General features: G+C 49.4%; 1 protein-coding gene across 2 annotated transcripts in view; it reads right to left on the bottom strand.

Annotated features, from left to right (window-relative positions):
• The window catches only part of NSD1 (nuclear receptor binding SET domain protein 1), a 1,235,760-nt gene that overhangs the window by 165,969 nt on the left and 1,046,727 nt on the right, over positions 1–23,064 (bottom strand). For both annotated transcript variants that reach the window (XM_085618316.1, XM_085618317.1), the window contains exon 16: positions 6,173–6,378. In XM_085618316.1, coding sequence (XP_085474442.1) covers positions 6,173–6,378 — 206 coding nt within the window. The remainder of the gene's footprint in view (positions 1–6,172; positions 6,379–23,064) is intronic.

Genomic DNA, 23,064 nt, shown 5'->3' with positions numbered 1-23,064 from the left:
CGATTTGCAGCACCCACCTGTCCGACGTGATGGAGCGCCAGTGGAGCAGGTGATGGCGAACTCTGCTGCCCACTGGCGTGGAATGGGCTTGAAAGCTCGGACTAGGAGGGCTTTGAGGCGGATGCTGCCGGGGTGGATGTGGACTGACTCGGCGGAATCCACGTCCGCGTGCAGGTTGGTTCTGCGGCCGGTGGCTGGGCGGACATTAGGAGGCGCCCCTTCCTTGGCCACGAAAGGGACGAAAGGCGGAAGTTTGCGGCCGCGGGGCCAAAAGACCCAAGGACTTGGCCGTGGCCCGGGAGTCCTTGAACCGAGCCAGTGCACTGTCCGCCTTCTCACCAAAAAGGCGAGTGCAATCAAAAGGCATGTCCATGAGGGAACTCTGGACATCCCCCGAAAATGACGTGGACCTCAGCCATGCGTGACGCCGAAGCGCCACCGTGGTGGAAATCGCCCGACCCAGCGAGTCCGTGGTGTCAAGTCCACACCGTATGGCATGCCGCGCTGCATCTCGACCGTCAGCAAGAGCTTGAGCGAGTCGTGTCCGGGCCTCCACCGGACACAAGGGCAGCACGTCCTCCACCGCATCCCACAGAGAGTAGGAATAACGGTTCAACAGGCAAGCGGTATTTAAAGACCGCAGTCCCAAACTCAGGGACGAGAACAGTTTCTTGCCAAACTGCTCCAACCTCTTGGATTCCCGATCCGGAGGAGCGGACGGGAAGGAGGATTGGGAGGTTGAGGCCTGGATAACCAGACTCTTGGGGTGGGGTGTTGGGAGAGGAAACTGGGGTCGCCCGGAGCAGGGCGGTGGTGCCGGGCAACATTCCGGTCCACAGGAGGGACTGTGGAGGGCTTGGACCAAGTGCCCTGCAGAACATCAATGAGGGCCTCATTAAACTGCAGCAGAGGCTCAGTGGAGCTTGCTGTCGGTTGAAGGACCTCAGTGAGGACGTTAGTCCTCACGGCCACAGCAGGCAACTCCAGCCCGAGGGTTTCGGCCGCCTTGCGCAGCACCACTGAGAAGGCTGCACCCTCCTCCGAGGCCACAGTCGGAGGAGAGATGAAACCAGCATCCGGGGAGGTATCCAGACCGCTGGCATCCCCCAATTCCTCTGCCCAGTCATGAGAAAGTTGGGCCTGAGCGGCCATAGGGTCATCATACCCCTCCCAGTCGCCCTCGTCATCCGATTCCCGATAAACAGGAGGAACGGTCGGAGCCGGGCAGTAGATGAAAGGTTCTCCAGTCAGCGCAGTGCCGGCGTCGGGCCCGGACCAGGTCTAAACCGGGGAACGACGTCGCCCGGGGACGGCGTCTGAGGTGGAACCGGTCTCGGCGCCGTCGTGAGGTCGACCGGCGCCGACCGAGATCCAGGCCTGTATCCCTCGGGGACCTGCGGCATCGGGGCCTGGGCTGTCGACGGGGCCGGAGCCGCCGGCACGCGAGGTCGCCCAGTCGAGTCCGCGGGGCCCGAAGGCGCGCCGACGGCGGAGCCAGGCCCCTCATGGGCGAGAGGAAGGCACTGACCTCTGCCGGAGTCGCGTCAGTCCCAGGGACCGGCGGGTATGGAGACGGACGCGGCTCCTGCGGCTCCGACGGAGCCGCGGGGGTGGGACCACCCTGACCCTCGGCAGAGTCGCGCGACCGGCGAGGGGAGTCCGAAGAGCGATGTCGTCTCTTGGACTTCTTGGAGTGCTTCGACTTACCCGAAGACCCCGACGAGCGATGGCTGTGGCTCCGCGATCGGTCCTTGGACCTCCTCCTAGACCGGGACCGAGAGCGGCGCGGAGCCGAGTGCCGAAGCTCGAGAAGCTTACGGGACCGCTCCCGCCTAGCTTTCAATGTCAAGGCCTGACAGTCGGGGCACGACTTCACGTCGTGGGCGGCCCCCAGGCAGTAAAAGGCACCGGCGATGGTGATCCGTCACCGACATCAGGCGATGACCAGCGTCACAGGCCTTAAAACCAGGCATCCTACCGGCACCAGAGTCGAGTCGATAGACCAAAAAGAGTCAAAAAATTAGTCAAAAAGTGACTAGGGGTAAGCTCTTCCCGGATCGGCGCTTACTGGCGCGGAAAAAAGAAGAACTGACGTCAGCGCGTGAGGGCGGCGTCTAAGTACTCCGACAACGTCATTCCGGCACACAACGCCAACGTTGGACGCGGAGCCGCAGACGACGCCTAGCGACGCGCAAGGGGTATTGCTACAAAAATCTTTCCGGATCCAGTCTGACGCCTGGGGATATTCTAAGGTGAGGAATCTAACTAACGTGTTTCTTTCAGATGTTTGATACCAAACTTCCAAGAATTCAGTAAAGCTATTACGGTGCTGTGGAGTTCATAATGACAAACTCCCAGCCCATATACTGTTTTATGGCTTTACTGTACCTACAATGTCTAAAAATGGACTTAGACGCTGTAGGAGTACAGTGCTCATACAACACTACCCTCACCAGTGGTATAGTACACCCAGCTAGAGGCGTGTCTTACCTATACCATAGGTAGTGGGTTGCAGGCATGGCACACAGATATGTGTTAACCACAACAAGAGCTGCTCCTAGTGCAGTGACCACTGTGAAGTTATGGTTAAATTGTGAGTGAGGGCATCTCACAAAATGTGACGGACTGGTCTCACACACCACCTGGTGTCATGCTTCATCATTGACCAGTTCTCGCCCTCTAAAACCTTGGTTTGATAGAGGGCGGGCATACACCTGACGACAGGGATGCAATTCTAAACTAAGTGGGGGCCCGTGAAAAAGTGAGCGAGAGTAAAAATCATTACAGTTATCAAATTGTGTTTTTAATGTGACTGGTAACTATATGATATTAAAATCAATGGACGGTGTATGGTGAAATAATTGTCCCCTAACCGTAGTGTAAGCGGCCGACATGTTTCTGCCGGATTGGCCCAAGTGGGTCCAGGGCATTCAAAGAATGGGGTGGGGCTCCGTTCTTACCAACTGGTGGTAGGAAGATATCACTGTGCGGGTGTGACCTTTGTCACTCCCCACTTTTAAAATGGCTTCTAAGTTCAAGCTCTAAATAACAAAACTACTTGCGACACAGGAGGAGGGGAGAGGAAAACCCCTGTTGTCAAACCTGCCTCAAGGAAAGTTATCCGCGGTGCTCCTAGGTCACTGCTCCCGGTCCTCCCAGATGTACCGCCCGTCCTCTATCAAACCAAGGTTTTAGAGGGCGAGGACTGGTCAATTATGAAGCATGACATCAGGAGGTGTGTGAGATCAGTCCGTCACATTTTGTGGTTAACATTTATTGTTGGAGGCTGCTAGGTCCTGGAACCCTGCGCCTCTTGCTCCCTTCTCCACGCGTCGTGGAGCTCATTTGTGATTGTGACACAGGTATGTGTGCCATGTCGACTCTTCACTTTTATCTGCACCAAAATACCCAGCCTGCAATGGCAGTGTGTGTGTGTGATGGTACAGGACCTCTAAGGGTGGCACAATATGTGCTGCAGCCCTAGAGGCCTTCCCTGGTCACAGTGCCCTTGGTTCCCATGGCATCTTTTACAAGGGACTTACATGTGGCCAGAGAGGTGCCAATTGAGGGTACAAAGATACAGTTTTGGGAAAGAACACAGGCACTGGGAACCTGACTGGCAGGGACCCAGGGCACATCAAGTCAAAGTACATCAGAAATCTGGCAAAAAGTGTGGGGGTTACTTCAACAGAAACCCAGCTTCCTACAGGCCTATCATAATGTGTTAGAAGGCCCTGAGAATTGGCAATGCACCAGTGATTAGCTGCCCGCGCTGCTACTCTTTTCACCGCTGTCTCAAAACCTTACTCTCCTTCTCAGGAGGTGGCATATTCCCTGTAGCCTGAGTGTTAGCTCTCTAATGAGCAGTAGTGGCAACTATGGAGTCTGGTGGTACTTGACTCTGTATAAAGAGGGGGTCTGACAGAGTAGCTTTATATTTCTTATCTACCCATGGGATAATAATACTACTTTATCCAATTTGCCAAGAACCATCAAAGTGTTCATACTCAATACATTAAAAATATGTATAACAATATAAAACAGCACATTCCGCATCAGTATATAGTTTTTAAAACTATCTATTCAGCCATAAATAATCTTGATAAATATGGAGTTCAATTTCATAATATAATAATCGTATTAAGTAAAAAGGTATACTTAAAAAGATCAGTGCAAAAACGCCCAAGGCCTAAGTGCAAAAGAGCAAGATACACATTTAAGATCAAGAAAATCTAAAAAGGCAATAAAAATATACACTAGTTGGTAATCAGAAAAAATGAAAAGACACACAATATGGAGGCTTTGGGGGAAGTGGTCTTGGAACCTCCAAGGTAGGATGAGAGGCGAAGGCCCCGCGATGGGAAGGAGTTTGAAGGGCACCCATTGCATTCGCTGTTTCATGGTCTTTTTAAATTATTTTTTCAATGAAATATCTACCTGCAAAAAGATGTTCCCCTTTAAAAGGCAGATTACGTTGCCTTCGCTGGACGTACGGTTTGAAACCAGAGACATGGAGTCATGCATACCTGCCTAGAAGGGCACCAGAATTACCTCCTCATCCCTCCAGCAGCAGTATACACAGCATCTAGGGCAGAGCGTATGGTGGTGTTTGAGATCTGCTTCCCTTCAGAGACAATTTCATAGCCTCTCTTTTGTGTTCATCTAGGAGATATTGGAGGAGTTCCACCATTTTGTCCCAATGTGCCTAGTCATATGGAGAAAACAGCCCAATGGAATTGGCAATCCACCAATGGTTGAATGATTGCGCACACACCCTTTTGCCTGCAGCATCTATAGTCTTACTCTATTTATCTGGTGGAGGGGCATCACCAGTGGTCTGAGAGTTGGCCTTTTTGCATCTGGTAGCTACCAATATAAAGCTAGGCTTGGGAGAGAGAGACAGATTGCAGACCTGATGGAGATCGGTCAAAGGGTATTTTGCCTGACAACAAAGACAGTAGTGGAAAGGTGCCCGCTCCATCATCATGTGAACATGGTGGGGGATACATCTAAGGATCGACGAAGGCCCTGAAGACAGTAGGCACAAATGGGTACGAAGGCGATAGAAAAACACCCGGTCGATTCAGGAGTAGACTAACCGAATGGAAGGGAAATAGGAACTTGATCGTTAACCGATCGAGGCAAGAACCGTGTAAATCGAGAAGAGAGCACAGTGTCGAACTAGAACAAAGGTATGAACCAGAGAGCCGAAGAAAACAATTTGACAATGGAGTCTATTACCGTGCACATTGGCAGCAAGAGAAGTCACATTACTTTATGACTCAAAAGACTTTCATAGAAGAAAAACAACTTGCACACATTCGAGCCCAACACTGCATGACAGGATGATGCACAACATGTGTATCTACAGTCACACATGCCTCGAACATAAAGTTCAGGGTCTTATCTTATGCATATCTTTTTTAATTGCACTATTTACTTCACTGAATACTATTTACAGTATGCTAATGAAACTGCAAGCCTGACCGCCCCCTCCAAGACCTGGACTAATCCTAGATTGCACAGCCTACTACCAAGTCGCAGTCAAGTGTCCAGAAGAGCATGATTACTCTAGTACTGAGGTGTCAGTGGCAAACTACCAATATAATTTCATCAAAGTGTAGCAAGTGGGAATCAAATGAATAAATACTGTTTATTTTCAATATATTTGTAATATTGTGGGCTTCCCCTTGTTTAGTGCTCCATTTTGCCCTCCCCTTCTAACCCAGCTCCTTTGATCCTCCTATTTCTTCCAAGTGGGCAGATGGGCTGTATACAGTGGTTTCAATGCCAAGTTGTCATGTGGAATTGTGACATTCCCAATTTGGGCATCTTTGTTTTGATGATTTTTCTTAACTGTTTCCACTGTTGATTCCAGTGAAACAGATTTAAACCGAAAAGATAGCAAAAGTGAAAAAAACAGGCAGACATATCTGTAGAGGATTAGTGAGACACAAGGCTATTTATGAGGTTGATCCATGGAAATTAGCACTTTTTGAATCAGCAGGAAGGTCTGATATATTTACTCATCCCCGACACCTCTCAAGTATCAAGGAACTTAAATATGCCAATAACGCAGAGCATACAGCACAGTGCTTCGACCACTCTTCTTTTCACAACATATTTATCTAGATCATATAATACTATTATTCCATAGAAGAAAAACATTTACCTTTCTTATAGGTCCCATCCACTCCCTTGCCCATCTTTTCCTTATTGCTGGCATCACCTTCCATGTAGTGGAAGACTCTTGCCTGATGAGTCCAGAGATAATCATTAGAACCAAAGAACATGACCGGAAACTCGCCAATACTGTGCTTCATATTCTGGATGTTAACAGGAATGCTCTTGGGATGACAAACTTCGGCTGGCCACCATCTGTTAACAAAGATTGCCAGTGCATCACTATCCACACACCAAAGGTTGGATAAAACTGCAATCGTAGGAACAATTCACCACAAACGACCTTACTAATGCGGTCATACATAAAATCACATTTTTACTGTTTTGGTGAAAGGAATTATACACTCCTAATTTTTTTTCGGGATAACATTTAATTGCTTTTACTTATTGAATTTACAGTTGATTGCTTTGTGCTTGTTCTGCTTTTGGAGCAAATTGAGAACTAAATAAGGCAGGATGAATTTTCTAACATTTATAATGGGCTACTGCAAGATTTTTCAGAAAGCCTCCATAAACATTGTTCTTTAAATCTGAAGCTGGCATTCTAAACTAAAATACCATTTTGTTGTCCATATATTTGCAAATTAAAACCTAGCAAAGAAAATATTTGGATATCTGCGGCCGTATTATACAATTGGCCGGGTGGGGATTTGGGGGCAGCAGGCGATTGCACCAGCTTCGCGCGCGCCCCCCCGGGGTACTTTGGTATTTATTACAGAAGGGGCTACAGACACTTGTGCGGTCTCTTCTGTAATACCGATTGCGCTGGCGCATATAAAGTGCCAGCGCTATCTTCAGAGGCCGTTTCCTCACTTGCATGGGAGCCTGCCCCCATGCAAATGAGGGAATCCCTTTGATTCTGCGCCATATTACTATAGGGGGTGCAGAGGCAAAGAATCTCTCAGGAGGCACACTGTCAGTATGCCCCCTGATGGCAGCCCTCTGGAGGGGAGAAAGGGGGACCCTCCAGACATCCCCTTGGAGGCGGGTGCAGTCACTCACTGCACACGCCTGCAAGGGGATTTCTATTCCTCTTTCAAAGTACAGGCAGGTGCCACCTGCACTTAAAAAAACTTGAGCGGCTTCAAAGCAGCCGCTTTGTTTTTCACATAAATGCGGCAGCGCGAGTTAGCGCAGCCCTGAAGGTAGCTCATTCATCATATTACAGCATGTTTTCCTTCTTTGCGTCGGGCACACCTTTCAAAGGTGCACCAGGCAAATTCAAGGAAAATGCGCCAAATGTGTAATACGGCTCCTGAAGCAATCTACTGCTTTGTAACATATACAATACATGGTTAAAATGATTGAAAAATGCAGGTTTCATTAAAATGTTTCATTTTCTAATATGCATCTAAATATATAGTGCACCATTTCTTGTGCTCTAAGTCAAACAGTTAAAAAACAATTCCTAGAGCACGTATTCTCCGATCCTGTGTTGTGCTACTTAGCAACACCACATACATAGTATGACTGGTGCAGGCCAAAACATTTCCAAGTTGGGAAATCACAAATTTGGAGGGCCTAATGAAAGGAGTGGTTAAAGGCATAAAGTTGAGGTCAAAATCACTGCCCTCCAATCAGTCAAGAAATCTTTATTCGGCAAAACCTGAAATAAAAGAAGCATACCAAAAAACAACCATGCATTAAAAAAAAAAAAAAGCTAAAAGTGATTTCGTCTAGAGAAACTAGTTATATGTATCTGAGTCTAGTACAATTCAAGTGCATGACATTGTAAATACCGAACTAAAGAAATACCCCAAAAATGTGTAGAACATTCCTGTAAATATAAAAAAGCAGGTCTATAAAATCTATAATTATGGGAGTGCACCAAGTGTAATAAAAACCCTTTCCTTGGTTCCTTATAAAAATTACAGAATACAATAAAGTGCATATAGCATTGGACAGAGCGATTATCACAGGGACACGGGGTCTTATTTATATAGCTTTTTGTAGAAAGGTCAGTAAGACATGTAGTATGTTCAACCTGAACCTAGTAAGAAGAAATCTATGGTGGACATCCATCACAAAAACACAGCTATGGCTCAATCATGTTTGCTGTTGGGATCATTGAATAAGTGCACACCATGCTCTTAATATTCTCAACTTTCAATCTCATCTCCCTATGCTTTTTTAATAATATTTTAAACATGCATTTAGAACAAGTATTGCCTTGGCAAGGAGAACAAAATATCTCAGGTTGCCGTATTAACTTAAACCTTTCTTCTATAACTTTAAACCAGGGGAATTGAAAGTAGTTGAGGGCTTGTAGGTCTAGGATAGTTTATGATAGTATAGGGCTATGGCCTTTGCCTTTATTCGGGACCAGAAAATAGCAGGAATAACCACCACAGCCTACTTCTGGCACCGGAACCCTCTCTATGGCTCCCTTGTCCAAGAGAGTCATGACTTTCTCCTGGAGCAAAATCAAATGATCCTACATCAGCCAGTCGTAGGCTGGAGGCATGGAAGGAGGGGTGGTTTCGAAGGGGAGGAAGTAGCCCTTTCAGACTATCTGAAGCACCCACCTGGCCGATGTAATATTTTCTCGGTGGTGGAGGATTCTGCCACCAACTGGCCACCCACGCTCTGGAAGGGCAAGACTAGGAGGTTTTGGAGCTGAAGCTACCAGGGGGTGGTTTGACTGAACCTCTGGCTGCCTGACCCAATTGGCTGGAATGAGCCGTGCCCTCGGCCACGCTGGGGTTGTGGAACTTGCGCGGCTTTGTGGCTGGGATACAGCTGGTGTGGCTGAAAGCCACTTCGCTAGCCATAAACTGGGGATGTGCCGCCACTGAGAGGCCCAAGGACTTAGCCGTAGCCCGCGAGTCCTTAAAGCACTCCAATATTGTGTCTGCCTTTTCTCCAAAGAGAACGGTGCCATTAAAGGGCATGTCCATGAGCGAGGCCTGGACATCCCCCAAAAAGCCAGATGTTCTTCGCCAGGTGTGGCATCTTACAGCCTCCGTTGATCGCTCTGCCCAGTGAGTCAGTCGGGTCTAAACCACACCTAATGGCGAACTTTGCTCCCATCTGATACCGCCCAAGAAATGACAGCCCGGGCCTCCTCCAATGCGGCAGAACTTGCACCGTTTACAACAGAGAGCAGGAATAACGACCCAAAAAGCATTCGGTTTTCACCGACCGCAAGACTAGCGGAATAAAACATTTTCTTGCCCCGAATGTCCAGCTTCATGGATTCCCTGTTCGGGGGAGCAGACTGGAATGAAGTAGAGGCTTGGACTACCAAGCTCTCCGGGGTAGGGCAGGTAGTGAGGAAGTTTGGGTCGCACGGAGGAGGGCGGTGGCGGCAGACAAACGCCCTATTCACAGGGGCACCTGTGCTGGGCTTGACCAGGTTCCAAGTAGGACGGTTCTGGGGGCCTTATTAGAAGGGAGCAAGGGTTCAGAGGAGGAAACTCCCGGCTGAAGCCCCTCTGTCAAGATGGTAGTCTTGACCGCCACTGAAGGAAGCCGAAGTTCAAGGACCTCAGCCGCCCTTTGCACCACTATAGGATAAGACGCTCCCTCTACCGTAGACACGATGGGCGAGCGGTGAGGAGCTCCGGCCGGGAGTTCCCGATCAGGAATCAACTTTCTGGCTTAATCCCCGGATTTCCACCTTCCTCCGGGATCAATCTACTCACCAGAGGTCCTGTCTTGTAAGCGGTCCTCGATGCTCCAATCTGACGCTTGGGAAGCTCGAAACTCTCTAAAGAAATGCGTGTGAGGTTTCTCCTGCAGAGTCTGGGCAAGCATGGCTGATGCTCGGTGCAGCCAACCAGTTCAGCTATAGGGGAGTCTGGCTCCGGCTTCCCGCCGCGGCCGACACCTACCCAGCCGGGCATCGGACACAGCCCCCCCCTCTCGTCTCCGCTGCCTGTTCTTCCTCCTTCCTCGCACTTTCTACGCACTCCCTGGTGACCAGCATTCGGCGGAGCCTGTCTCAGTGCTGCCGATGCCTCTTTGGCTTCCACGGATAGCCGCAGAGGAGCCGGGCTGTGGTTCTCCCCTCCGGACTCTCCTCCACCTCCAGATCCGTCAGCCGCTGCTTTTCACTACTACTGGCCCACCTGCCTCACCTCCCGCTAGACAACTGGAATGATTTGGGAGGTTGGTGGAGGTAGGAATTGTGCCTCCACTTTGCTGGACTCTTTCAGCCTGTCTTCTTCCGTCCTTGACGGTGAGACACCCCCTCCGGTTTCAGTTTTGCTGCCTACCGTTCTCTGGACTGCTGCCCTTGTCTGCTGCCGTGGACTGCTGCCCATTCCTTCCTTTGACCCGTGGAGTACGGATAGGACACTGCTGCCCCAGATGCCTCAGAACTTATGCATGCGGATGAGACGGCTGTGCCTCGGATGTCGCCCGTCGTCCCTCCTCCCGACTCTTGTGCTCCTACCTCTCCTAGTTCCTCTCCGTGACTGTAGCTCTCCTGGTTTGCTTTGTTTTTTTTTTCTTTCCAAAATGGCCCCCTTTGACCTCTTGTCTTGGACTCGTGTGCACCCCGCCATTTAGGGACATACTTCTCCGAACTCTCCTGTCCTTGAGCTGCCATTTTGGCTATCTCCATCCGTTCCTCCGTCCCCATCGGTCCTGAGCTGGGTGACTTTTTGACCGTCTCTCTCTCTTGCACAGACCTACTTCCTGTTTTTAGATTTCGGCTGATGCTCCTGGTGCCAACTCAGTTTTGGTCTCCCGCTCGCTCTCCTGTCCTTATCTGCTTTCCTACCCTTTCCTCTCTATTCTTCAACCGTTTTCCCTCCCTTGAACCTCCGGTTGTTCTGGTTTTCACTTTGCTTCTGCTTCTTTGTGCTCCACTGCTTTACTTTGCCTCATCATGCATTCTTTTTGCCATCCTCGAGTATTTCGCATGTTCTTAACTCTTATTTATCATTGTGTAACACTATGTATTGCTTTGCAACTTATGTAACTTGCTTCTCGCTGGCACTCTGTAAAGCGCTCTAATACCTGCAGGTCTAGCCAGCGCTATATAAAACTAATAAAAATAAAAAATAAAAATAAACCCCTCCAAATGATCTGCAAGATTCATCAGTCTGATGTTATGGACTGTCAGTGGAGGAGATGATGTAGGATTCTTCCTCCAACTGGGCACCCATGGTATTGCAGAACCAAACTAGGAAGCCTTAGAGCCTGCAACTGCTGGGGGGTTGACGGCAGACTACATCCTGGCTACCATGTCCACAACGTCGGAATGCACCGCGACTACGTCCTCGCACAACTTGGGCAGTCTGTGCAGGACGGTGGCTTGGGTATGGCTGGTGCGGTTGAAACCCTCTTACATTGCCACTAAAGTGGCGTAAGGCAGACTGTGGGTGAGGTATCACTGAGAGGCCCAAGGACCTGGCTTTAGCCTGCAGGTCCTCTAAGTGCAACAGCACCGAGTCTGCCTTCTCTCCGAAGAGAGAGTCTCATCAAAGGGCATGTCCATGAGATTGGCCTGGACATACCCCAAAAAGCCGGATGTTTTCAGTCAGGCATGGTGCCGCAAGGCCACCGTCAACGAAACCGCTTTGCTCAGTGAGTCAGTTATATCCAGACCACACCTAAAGGTAAACTCCGCTGCATCGCTCCCATCTCTTACTGCTTGGGAGTGCACGGCCGGGGCCTCCTCCGGGATCTGTGGCAGCACTTACGCAAATGTTTTCCACAAGGAATGCAAGAAACAGCCCAAAAGACATGAGATGTTCACCAACCACAATGTTAGGCTGGCGGAAGAAAACATCTTCTTCCCAAGTGCGTCCAGCCTCTTGGATTCCTTGTTCGGGGGAGTGTAAAGGAATACGCCATGGGGTATTTAAGCTTGAACTACCAAGCTATCAGGGGTAGGATGTTGGCTGAGGAAACCTGGATCACTCGGGGCAGGGCAATGGAGGGGTTATATTTTCCTGTTCACAGGAGCCCCTGTGCTAGGCTTGAACTAGGTGCCTACAAGGACATCCGTCAGTGCTTCATTGAAGGGCAAAAGGGTTTAGGATGAGGAAGCCCCAGTCTGAAGTACTTTGGTCAAGAGGTTATTCTTGACCTGCACCAAGGGCAGGTCAAGGACCTCTGCTGCCCTCTTCATCACCATAGCATAAGATGCTCTCTCCTCCATAGACACAGTAGGTGGAGAGAGCATACCAACATCTGAAGAGGTGTCCAGTATTTGGCTTCCGCAAGCTCCTCATACCAGTCCAATTCTTCACCAGGAGTGTCTAACTAGTGTTCTATAGGGTCCAGTGGCTCCTCTCACACGGCGGTAACCTCCTCATAATGTTCAGACAACGACTTAGAGGCCCTGGGCTCCATTGGCACAGTAGTGTCGATTGAAGCCGTTCAGACTCCTGAGTCGTCGGGAACTAGAAATAGGTTGGCGCCAGGGAAAGTTGCGTTGGCAAGACCACCATCGATCCGGATCTGGGATAGGGTCCATGAAACCACACCAGAGCGGAGGTTGGAGCCGTCGGCGCGGATCCCGATAGGACCTCTTTCGACCCAGCAGGGTCCTGAAGTGGACCAGAGGGGTCGGCCCGCTCAAATACTCAGCGCATGGCCTCAAAAAAACTCTTATTTGAGATGGGGTCACACCCAGAAACAGAGAGTGGTAAGGGGGGGGCATGTAATCAGACCTGGCAACTGCTCCACAGAACCGTGCCAGGAATGTCAATGTTCCTCACTCGTCTAGTCAATACTCAGTGGGCAAGGTGAAGTCGAAGTCTGTCTGGAGGACAACTTCTTGTGCTTCTTCCCAGAGTCCCAAGGACCTCAAGTGCGAAGTAGACGACTTGGGGCTCCTAGTGTGATCCCACCACCTTCTCTCCCTTGATCAGGACAGAGATATCCTAGGAGTTGCACTAGATGCCGTTGACTGCTAGGTCACAAGCACCTTTAGGGACCACTCTCTCAAAGCCTTTGGTGCCATGGCCCGGCAGTCCGAGCACGACTTCGAGTCATGGTTGCGCTCGAGACACCATAAGCACACAAGGTCCAGGTCGGTAACACACATGCCATGGTGAAAGGCCCCACACAGCTTAAACCCTACCTTTCTAGAGGTAATTCTTCGATCCACAAGGAAAAAATCTTCCGAAAAAACATTGAAAAAAGTCTGTCAAAAAGAGATCGAGGAGTAGCTCTTATCCGGATCAGCGCTAAGCGGTGCAGAAAAAAAAACCCTAATGTTTGTGCACCTGGGGTGGTGCCTATATAAGTGATCGTGACGTCACATCCGGCGCCAAAGATGCTGCAAGGACCCAAACTAAGCTATCCGACAGAGCAAAGGGGTACTACTCACGTAAAAAGTTTCCGGATCCAGTCAGGCGCTGGGGGAATTCAATGATAAGGAATCTGCAGCTGGAAGTCTCGATCAGCTATTTGAGAGTCTGTGCTCAGTTACCTAAAGCTGAGCTTATGAATTTGAGCTGTGCAGGTCTATAGTTTCTTGAATGATCCTAGAGCGCAGGTTGCAGGTGCAGAATTTCATGGTATGGCAGTTATCTGCATCACATTGAGGACATTTGCAGGTGCAGAATTTCATGGGATGGCAGTTATCTGCATCACATTGACGGAATTTTAGTTAAGAAGAATGAATATAGGGATATCACTAGTAGACTTTAGGAGTTGCAAGATGCATGGTAGAACTGGATGGGTTGGGAAGTTGTTCACAGAACTACTTGAATCATCCCAGTCAGCATCCATAGGGAAACAGCAGCTTATTTTTTATTAAATCCCTTGGCTCAAATCGATCACTCCCCTGAATATGGTTGCGGGAATTGAGGAATGGATTAAACAACAATGGATGACAAGGAACCTACTGCAATTTAGCCAGTTGGTTGGTTTTAAGCACAATGAACAAGTTACTTACCTTCGGTAACGGTATATCTGTAAGAGACTTAGATTAGTTATGGATTACTCACCTTAGACTTGCTCCCAGGTGTCAGACTGGATCCGGAAAAAATGTCTTCCGCAGTACCCCTGCGCGTCGGTTGACTCTGCGTTCGTCCTCGTGGTAGCCGGAATGACGCTGCGTTATCTACTTAGACGCCATCCCTGCGCGCGGACGTCGGTTCTTTACACTACATTCCATGCCAGAAGCGCAGAGCCATGCAAGACACTGACCACTGGTGCACAAAACTAGAGCCCTGAAGGAAAGTCCCTTACCCTAGAAGTCAGTTTTGCAGAACGGGAAGGATGGGGTGGGGTGAGGAATCCATAATTAATCTATATCTCTTACAGATATATTGTTACCGAAGCTAAGTAACTTGTTCACCTGAGACAATTAGTTATAGATTCCTCACATTAGAATAGATACCCCAGCAATACCAACCCTGGAGGTGGGTCTGCGAACTAAGTTCACATCAAAAAGTCTTGGAGAACTGAACTGCCAAAGAAGCAGTCTCTCCGGACTTGGCTGTCCAGGCGTTTGGTAAACATGTGCAATGAAGCCCACATGGCTGCCTGGCAGATGCCATGAAGAGGGACTCCATGTCCCAAAGCAGTAGTGGCTGCCCTCGCCCTGGTGAAATGGGCAAAAACCCCACTGGAGGTTCCTTTTTCGCTAAAGAATAGCAGATTTTGATGCAAAGAATGACCAATCGAGAGATGGTCCGTTTTCGCACAGCCCGACCATTCTTGGCGCCCACATTGTCAACAAAGAGCTGGTCAACCACCCGGAATTGTTTTATGCGATCCAGATAGAATGAAAGCGCATGTTTTGGATCCAGACGGTGGAGCCTTCCCTCGGGGCGGGAAGAAGGTGGGCAAAGTGATGGTCTGTCCTATGTGGAAAGAGGTAACCACTTTGGGAAGGAAAGAAGGCCTAGTGCAAAGGACAACTTTGTCCGGATGAACAGCCAGGAAAGGAGGTTTTGAAGAAAAAGCCTGAAGCTCACTCACCTTGCGAACAGAGGTGATGGCAATCAGAAAGGCAGTTTTAAGCGTCAGAAGTCTGAGAGGACAGTTTTGTAGCGGCTCGAAAGGAGCGCACATAAGGTAGTTCAGAACCAGTTTCAAGTCCCAGTGGGGCATTACGAAAGAAATTGGAGGAAACAAGTGAGTAATGCCCTTAAGAAAGCGATTTACAATAGGGGACTTGAAAAGAGAAGGCTGATCAGGAAGCCGAAGAAAGGCCGAAATGTCTGAAAGATAGCCTTTTAGAGTGCCCAGTGCAGAGCCCTACTGGGCCAGAGAAAGAATGAAGAGGAGAACATCTGAAAGGGGATCAGAAAGGGGATCCACAGCCTTTGCTGCGCATCATGCCACAAACTTGTTCCATCTACAGGCCTATACCGTTTTGGTGGGGGAACGCCTGGCTGATAAGATAACGTTACAGACTTCGGGAGGAAGGTCGAAAGCTGTCAACTGTCGCCGCTCAATCTCCACGCAAGGAGGTGGAGGCTGGACAGGTTTAGACAGGTTTAGGTGGAGGCCTGTCCCCTGCTGCTGCGACAGAAGATCCTAAGTGGCAATCTGATCAGAGTATTGGTGGCCATGTGCAAGAGCTCGGGATACTAGAATCTTCGTGACCAGTCCGGGGCCACAAGAATGACTTGGGCCCTGTCGCGCTTGATCTTCTTCAGCACTCTGGGTATGTGAGAAAGTGCTATCTTTCTTGCATGGTATGCCCCCACTTTTTGCTGAATTGCTGAATGTAATTGACTGAGTGTGCCCTGGACTCCTGCCAATCAATTGCATATTGCAAAAGTATTTATATAAAGCATCTCATTCTGAGAAAGTATATTTTAAATCCAATTGTTGGTTCTAAAATAAAACAAGCATATATTTTTTCTTATATATAAACCATTGGCCTAGAGTTCAGTTATTGAGTGTGTGAGACCATTTGCTGACTGAGTGTTTGCAACAAATGCTTTACACTGTCCTCTGATAATGCATTACTGCTCGACCAAGCTACCACTTTAGAGAGTAAGGTTATATCTAACTTTAGCCTCTGCCAAACCTCTGGGGACTGTGGACTCTGTACACACTGTCTCTATTTGGGAACAGTATATACAGAGCCGCTTTCTCACATTGGTGGATCAGCGGTGGGATACAAACTTGCATTTGTTGGACTACTTGGTTACCATCTGATCACACTACAGAACTCTTAAAATTGCCTTTAGAATTCCGATTGGTCTTTTCCAAAATTACTAAAAGTCTTGCTAGGGCCTTGCTTAAGTCCCATTAGAATTTTAGAAAAATAAAAGTCACTATAGTCAGGGTAGAGGATTAGAACAGTCAGCTTAGAATGACTCAAACAAACCCAACTGTTAGTAACAATAATAACATGGACCTGGTGGAGGAGCTCGACCTCACACCTTATTTACACTGGTCTTTCAAGGAATTTAAGTCCCTATGCAAACTTAAAAATTTACCAATGGGCCTGCATCCAACCAAACTAGGGCTCCAGGAGCTCTTGGTTGAGTATGCTAAGGACCACCCATCTGAACATGGTGATGGCCAGTCAGATGAGGAAGGGGAAGCAGAGGAGGTTGACAATAACCCCCCCCATACTATCCCCTAGGGCGGAGAGGGCACCCATACCCTTCAATCCAAGAATTGGCATCTGGGCACCTAGAGATCACACAGGTAACTCTGGTACCAGAGAGATCACCGGGGGACCCACCCGTGAAGAGGACAGCCTTATGAGGCTGGCCAGAAGATTAGAGCTAGAGTCCAGGCTCCATAAAGGAGAGAGATGGGTTTAGCACCCATCAATGGTGGCAGCAATAATAAAAATAAGGATAGGGAGGAAACTTCTGACCTTAAAATCCCCAAAGGGATTGTCCCTAAATTTGAGGAAGGTGATGATATCACCAAATGGTTCACAGCCTTTGAGAGGGCTTGTGATATCAGAAAAGTAAAGAAACCTCTCTGGGGGGCACTCCTGTGGGAACTGTTCTCTGGTAACTGCAGAGACAAGCTTCTGACCCTCTCTGGGCCAGAAGCAGGATCCTATGACCTCATGAAGAAAGCTCTGATTGAGGGATTTGGATTCACTACTGAGGAGTATAGAATTAGATACAGGTAGTGGTCTCTCCAAAGTTGCCAGCTGCATGTCTGCATGGAAATGATCTGGAAACCTCAGCCTGGGCTGAGGTTGAGCTAAAGGCCCATGCAGCCATGCTGGGCCTCCCTGAATTGGTGTGTGTGCAAACCAGAGCACAGAGCAAGAGGAAGGGTGAAAAAGTAGGTCTGCAGCCTGAAATAATGGCCCAACCAACCAAGAGAAAAGGTATGAAGACTGGGGAACCAGCTTCTACACAGCAAAACATTCAGGACCCCTCTCCACAGGGAGAGGATTTGAATACCCCTGAGGGAACTGAGTCCATGGAGCTTGACCCTTACCAGGTTGAACTCTTGGGCCCAGGGGGACCCTCTAGGGAAGAGCTGTGCCAGGGTCAGCGAGACTGTCCCACTCTTGAAAGCCTGAGGCAGCAAGCTGTCTCAGAAGCAAGGGGATATGTCAGTGGTACCCACAGAGCTTATTGGGAAGAGGGATTACTGAATGCTGAGGCAAGAAACCCCACTCCTGGGTCCACCAGGAGGGTGGTAGTGCCACAGAAGTACAGGGAGTTCCTCCTAACTTTGGCTCATGACATCCCCCTAGCTGGACATCTGGAGCAATCCAAAACTTGGGAAAGGCTAGAGAGTCACTTTTACTGGCCCCAGATGCACCAAAAGGTTAAGGAGTTTGTCAGCTCCTGTGTTACCTGTCAAGCCAGTGACAAGACAGGTGGCCACCCAAAGGCCACCCTCATCCCACTACCAGTGGTGGGGGTCCCCTTTGAAAGGGTAGGAGTGGACATTGTGGGGCCACTTGAACCTCCCACAGCCTCAGGGAACAAATGTATTCTAGTAGTAGTGGATCATGCTACTAGGTACCCTGAAGCAATTCCACTTAGGACTACTACAGCTCCTGCAGTAGCCAAGGCCCTCCTGGGTGTCTTCACCAGGGTAGGGTTTCCTAAGGAGGTGGTTTCAGACAAAGGTTCCAACTTCATGTCTGCTTACCTAAAACACATGTGGAAGGAGTGTGGAGTGCAGTACAAGTTTACTAGACCCTACCACCCCCAAACCAATGGCCTTGTTGAGAGATTCAACAAGACATTGAAAGGTATGATCATGGGTCTCCCTGAAAAACTCAAAAGGAGATGGGATGTCCTGTTACCATGCCTGCTTTTCGCTTACAGGGAAGTACCACAGAAGGAAGTAGGGTTCTCACCCTTTGAACTTCTGTTTGGTCATCCTGTGAGGGGACCACTTTGTCTTGTAAAAGAGGGCTGGGAGAGGCCTCTTCAAGAGCCCAAACAAGGCATAGTGGACTATGTGCTTGGCCTAAGGTCCAGAATGGCTGAGTACATGGACAAAACATCCAAGAACCTTGAGGCCAGCCAGGAGCTCCAGAAGCACTGGTATGACCAAAAAGCTGCACTGGTTGAATTTCAACCTGGGCAACAGGTGTGTGTTTTGGAGCCAGTGGCACCAAGGGCTCTCCAAGATAAATGGAGTGGCCCTTACCCTATCCTAGAAAGAAAGAGTGAGGTCACCCATTTAGTTGACCTGGGCACCACTAGGACACCCAAGAGGGTCATCCATGTGAACCGCCTTAAGCTCTACAATGACAGGGCTGACATCACCATGCTGATGGTGACTGATGAGGAACAGGAAGCAGAGAGTGAACCTCTCCCTGACCTCCTCTCCTACAGCCCAAAAGATGGGTCAGTAGATGGTGTGATCTTCTCAGACACCCTCTCTGCCCAACAGCAGAATGACTGCAAGCAAGTCTTGCAACAGTATGCTAGCCTCTTTTCCCTGACCCCTGGTCTGACAAACTGGTGTACCCATGACGTGGACACTGGTGACAGTGCACCTGTCAAAAACAAAATCTATCGACAGTCAGACCAAGTTAAGGAAAGCATCAAAGCGGAGGTCAGCAAGATGCTGGAGTTAGGGGTCATTGAACCCTCTGAGAGCCCCTGGGCCAGCCCAGTGGTTCTGGTCCCCAAACCTCATCAACAAGGTGAAAAGAGAGAGATGAGGTTCTGTGTGGACTATAGAGGGCTCAACTCTGTCACCAAGACAGATGCTCACCCTATTCCAAGAGCAGATGAGCTGATAGATAAATTAGGGGCTGCCCAATTCCTCAGTACCTTTGACTTAACTGCAGGGTACTGGCAGATTGGCATGGCCCCAGGAGCAAAAGAAAAGACAGCATTCTCCACCCCTGATGGGCATTATCAGTTTACTGTGATGCCCTTTGGGTTAAAGAATGCCCGTGCCACTTTCCAGAGGCTGGTGAACCATGTCCTGGCTGGGCTGGAGTCCTTTAGTGGAGCTTATCTTGATGATATTGCTGTCTTTAGCTCCACCTGGCAGGATCACCTGATCCACCTTGGAAATGTTTTAGAGGCACTGCAAAATGCAGGTCTCACTATCAAGGCATCCAAATGGCAGATAGGGCAGGGCACTGTGGTGTACTTGGGCCACCTTGTAGGTGGAGGCCAGGTACAACCCAAGATCCAGGCCATCAAGGACTGGGTAGCTCCAACAACCCAGACCTTAGTCAGGGCATTACTTGGCTTGACTGGGTATTACAGGAGGTTTGTGAAGGGGTATGGGTCCATTGTGACCCCCCTCACAGAACTTACCTCCAAGAAGATGCCCAAGAAGGTTAACTGGACAGTTAGTTGCCAAAAGGCTTTTGACTCCCTAAAAGAAGCAATGTGCTCAGCACCAATTCTAAAAGCTCCAGATTATGCCAAGCAGTTCAGAGTGCAGACTGATGCCTCTGAGCTAGGGATAGGAGCGGTCCTATCCCATACCAATGATGATGGCCAAGACCAACCTGTTGCTTTTATAAGCAGGAGGCTACTCCCCAGAGAGCAACGTTGGGAGTGCCATTGAGAGGGAGGCCTTCGCTGTGGTTTGGTCCCTGAAGAAGTTGAGGCCATACTTGTTAGGTACTCACTTCCTGATTCAAACTGACCACAGACCTCTCAGATGGCTAATGCAGATGAAGGGGGAAAATCCAAAACTACTAAGACGGTCCATCTCCCTACAGGGAATGGACTTTGAAGTGGAGCACAGACCAGGGACTGCCCATGCCAATGCAGATGGACTTTCCAGGTTCTTCCACTTAGACAATGAAGACTCCATAGGGCAAGGTTAGTCTCATTACCTTTCGTTGGTGGGGGGGGGGGGGGGGGGGGGGGGGGCAAGTGGAGGGGTTGTGTGAGATGCCCCCACTTTTTGCTGAATTGCTGAATGTACTTTGATTGAGTGTGCCCTGGACTTCTGCCAAACAGGTGCCCAGGGCCTATGTTCCTTCCCTAAAACACACAAAACCCAAATTGGCAAACCCTGGCCACATGTCAGCCCCTGGTAAATGGTACCCTAAGTACCCAGGGCCTTGTGACAAGGGAAGGCCCCTAAGGGCTGCAGCACTCATTGTGCTACCCTTAGGGGCCCTGTAACCTTACACACACACACTGCCTTTGCAGGCTGGGTGTCTGGGTGCAAGACAAAACAAAGTCGACATGGCACACATCCCTGTGTGCCATGCCCATAACCTACACTGCCATGGCATACATCAGCCACCCCTCTAGCTGGGTGCCTTATGCCAATGGTGTGGGCACAGGAGCAGGAGCCCTGTGCCCCTACAGTACCCAGGTCCATTCCTGAGCACAGTGCTGCCATTTAAGAGTACATGGTGCTGAGAGCTCGTCAAACACGAACTCCACAGCACCATAATGGCAACACTGAAGACTGAGAAGTTTGGTATCAAACTTCTCAGCACATTAAACCCACACTGATGCCAGTGTGGGATTTAATGTACCAAGCACTCCAGAGGGCATCTTCCAGATGCCCCCTTAAACCTTACCTACAATCCACGTCTGCTCTGAGGCTGCCACACAGCAGACATGTTGCTGGACCCCTGGGTGGGAGAGCCCCTGCTCTCCTGGGCCTGCAACAATGCACATCCTGGGCGAGGTGCTAAATCTCCTCCCCCAGGATGGGCAGGGGGAAGCTTCAAAGGCATGCCGCCTCTGTGAGCTTCCCCAGGCCACTGCAACCCCCCACTCTGGCGGGAAGCTTGGCCGGAAACCCCAAATAAGGACAGGGGATGTGCCAGCCTGCCAACCCCGCCCCTCAGGTGGGGGAGGCGAGGTGATGCACATCCCCGGGCTCGCGCCAACTTGAAGATGGGAAGCCCTACCCTATCAGGACTAGGCTACTGCCCCCCTCCCACAGGAGAGAGGCAGGATAGGGGGTGTACCCACCCCAGGACAGGGACCCATTGGTCCCTGCCCTTCACCAACCTGTAACGCCCCTAAATCTAGTATTTAGGGGCACCCTGAACCTTCCTTCCCCAGATTCCAGATTCCAAAATACAAAGAAGAGCAAGAAGAAAGAAGACCTGCCCTGCAGCTGCTAAGAAGAGGAAGACACCAACTGCTTTGGCCCCAGCCCTACCGGCCTGTCGACCCTCGATCCTGCTCCAATCCGGCATCTCTTGTGGCCAGCAACCTCACAAACCCCGGAGGACCTGGCTACCTTTTGGCTCTAAGCCCCTGGGACTCCCATGAGCAGAGGCTCTACTCAAAACCTACCTTTAATCCCTGGCAGCAGCCCGGAACCGCAAACCCAGCACACTCTGCACCAGCCAAGCCTGTCCAGTGCCGGAGTGAACAAAGACCACGAGGACGACCCCACGGCGACTGTGACCCCGAGTCCGGCACCCAAGGACCTCCCTCGACACACCTGAAGAATCCTCGTCCCCGAGCTTGCAGTCTTTTTCTAAACCGGAGATTTCCCATTGAAATCAATTGAGCGCCCGAAGGCACAAAAGCACCCTGCACCCAGCCGCCCGAGTGGCCCTGGCAGTCCAACCTCTACACCTACCTACTTCCCCACTTGCCCTGAGTAAGTGACCAGGAGCCCAGCTCCCACAGCCGCGTGGCTTGCTAGTCAGCAGCCACCAACCAAGGCCCCCCTATCCCTCATAAACATTGGGCCTAACTCTCTCTGCACCCGGCCGCCCTAGAGTCGCTGAGAGTGAACCAACTGTACCTACCTGACCCTGGGGGACCCCTGAGTCTATGCCCAGAACCTCAACTCTGCCAGTCGAGTACTTACCTTTAAACCGATAACTCTATTTTCTTCATAGGGTAACATTGACTGGCTTTTTCCTGAAATTTCTTCTAAGTGTGGACTTTTCAAATCTTAAAATATTCACCAAAAATCAGCCGAGTAACGAAAACGAAAATACTCACCTGCTCTTAGGTGAGCTCCCAGTGCCGGATCTTGGTGCCCAGCACTGAAAAATACTTACAACTGTACTTACCAGTAACCCAATTTTCTCCCATAGGAAATCATTGACTGTTTGTCTGTAAAATTTCTTCTAAGTGTCAATTTCTGCAATCTTTAAATATTCCTTAAAAATCGTATATCTGAAAACGTAATTACTTACCTGTTTTAGATAAAGGTCCCAGTACTGAGTCTAGGCACCCAGTACTGGATTACAAAAGTAACGAGAATATACTGTACCTGAAACTTGAATTTTCTTCCATAGGGAATCATTGACTGTTTTCTTTGAACTATTTTCTAAGTGTCAACTTTTAAAATAGCTAAATATTGTTTAAAAATCATCACAGTAATTAAGTCGACTTTCATCACTTGATTCTAAGTACTGACCCAGGACTGAATCTAGGATCCAGTCCTGGAATTCCAAAAGTAATCCTAAAAGTAATCTCTTGCAAATAACCTGAAATTTCCATTGAGCTCAATGCATTGTTGTATTTAAAATAGAGTTGCCTATTGCAACCACTTGTAACTGTTTACAAAAGTCAATTGCATATTGCAAAAGTATTTATATAAAGCATCTCATTC

This window comes from Triturus cristatus, chromosome 7, assembly GCF_964204655.1.
Source record: "Triturus cristatus chromosome 7, aTriCri1.1, whole genome shotgun sequence".
NCBI classification, from domain to species: domain Eukaryota; kingdom Metazoa; phylum Chordata; class Amphibia; order Caudata; family Salamandridae; genus Triturus; species Triturus cristatus.
The sequence above is the reverse complement of the archived record's forward strand: the minus strand, read 5'-3'. Positions and strand labels throughout refer to the sequence as shown.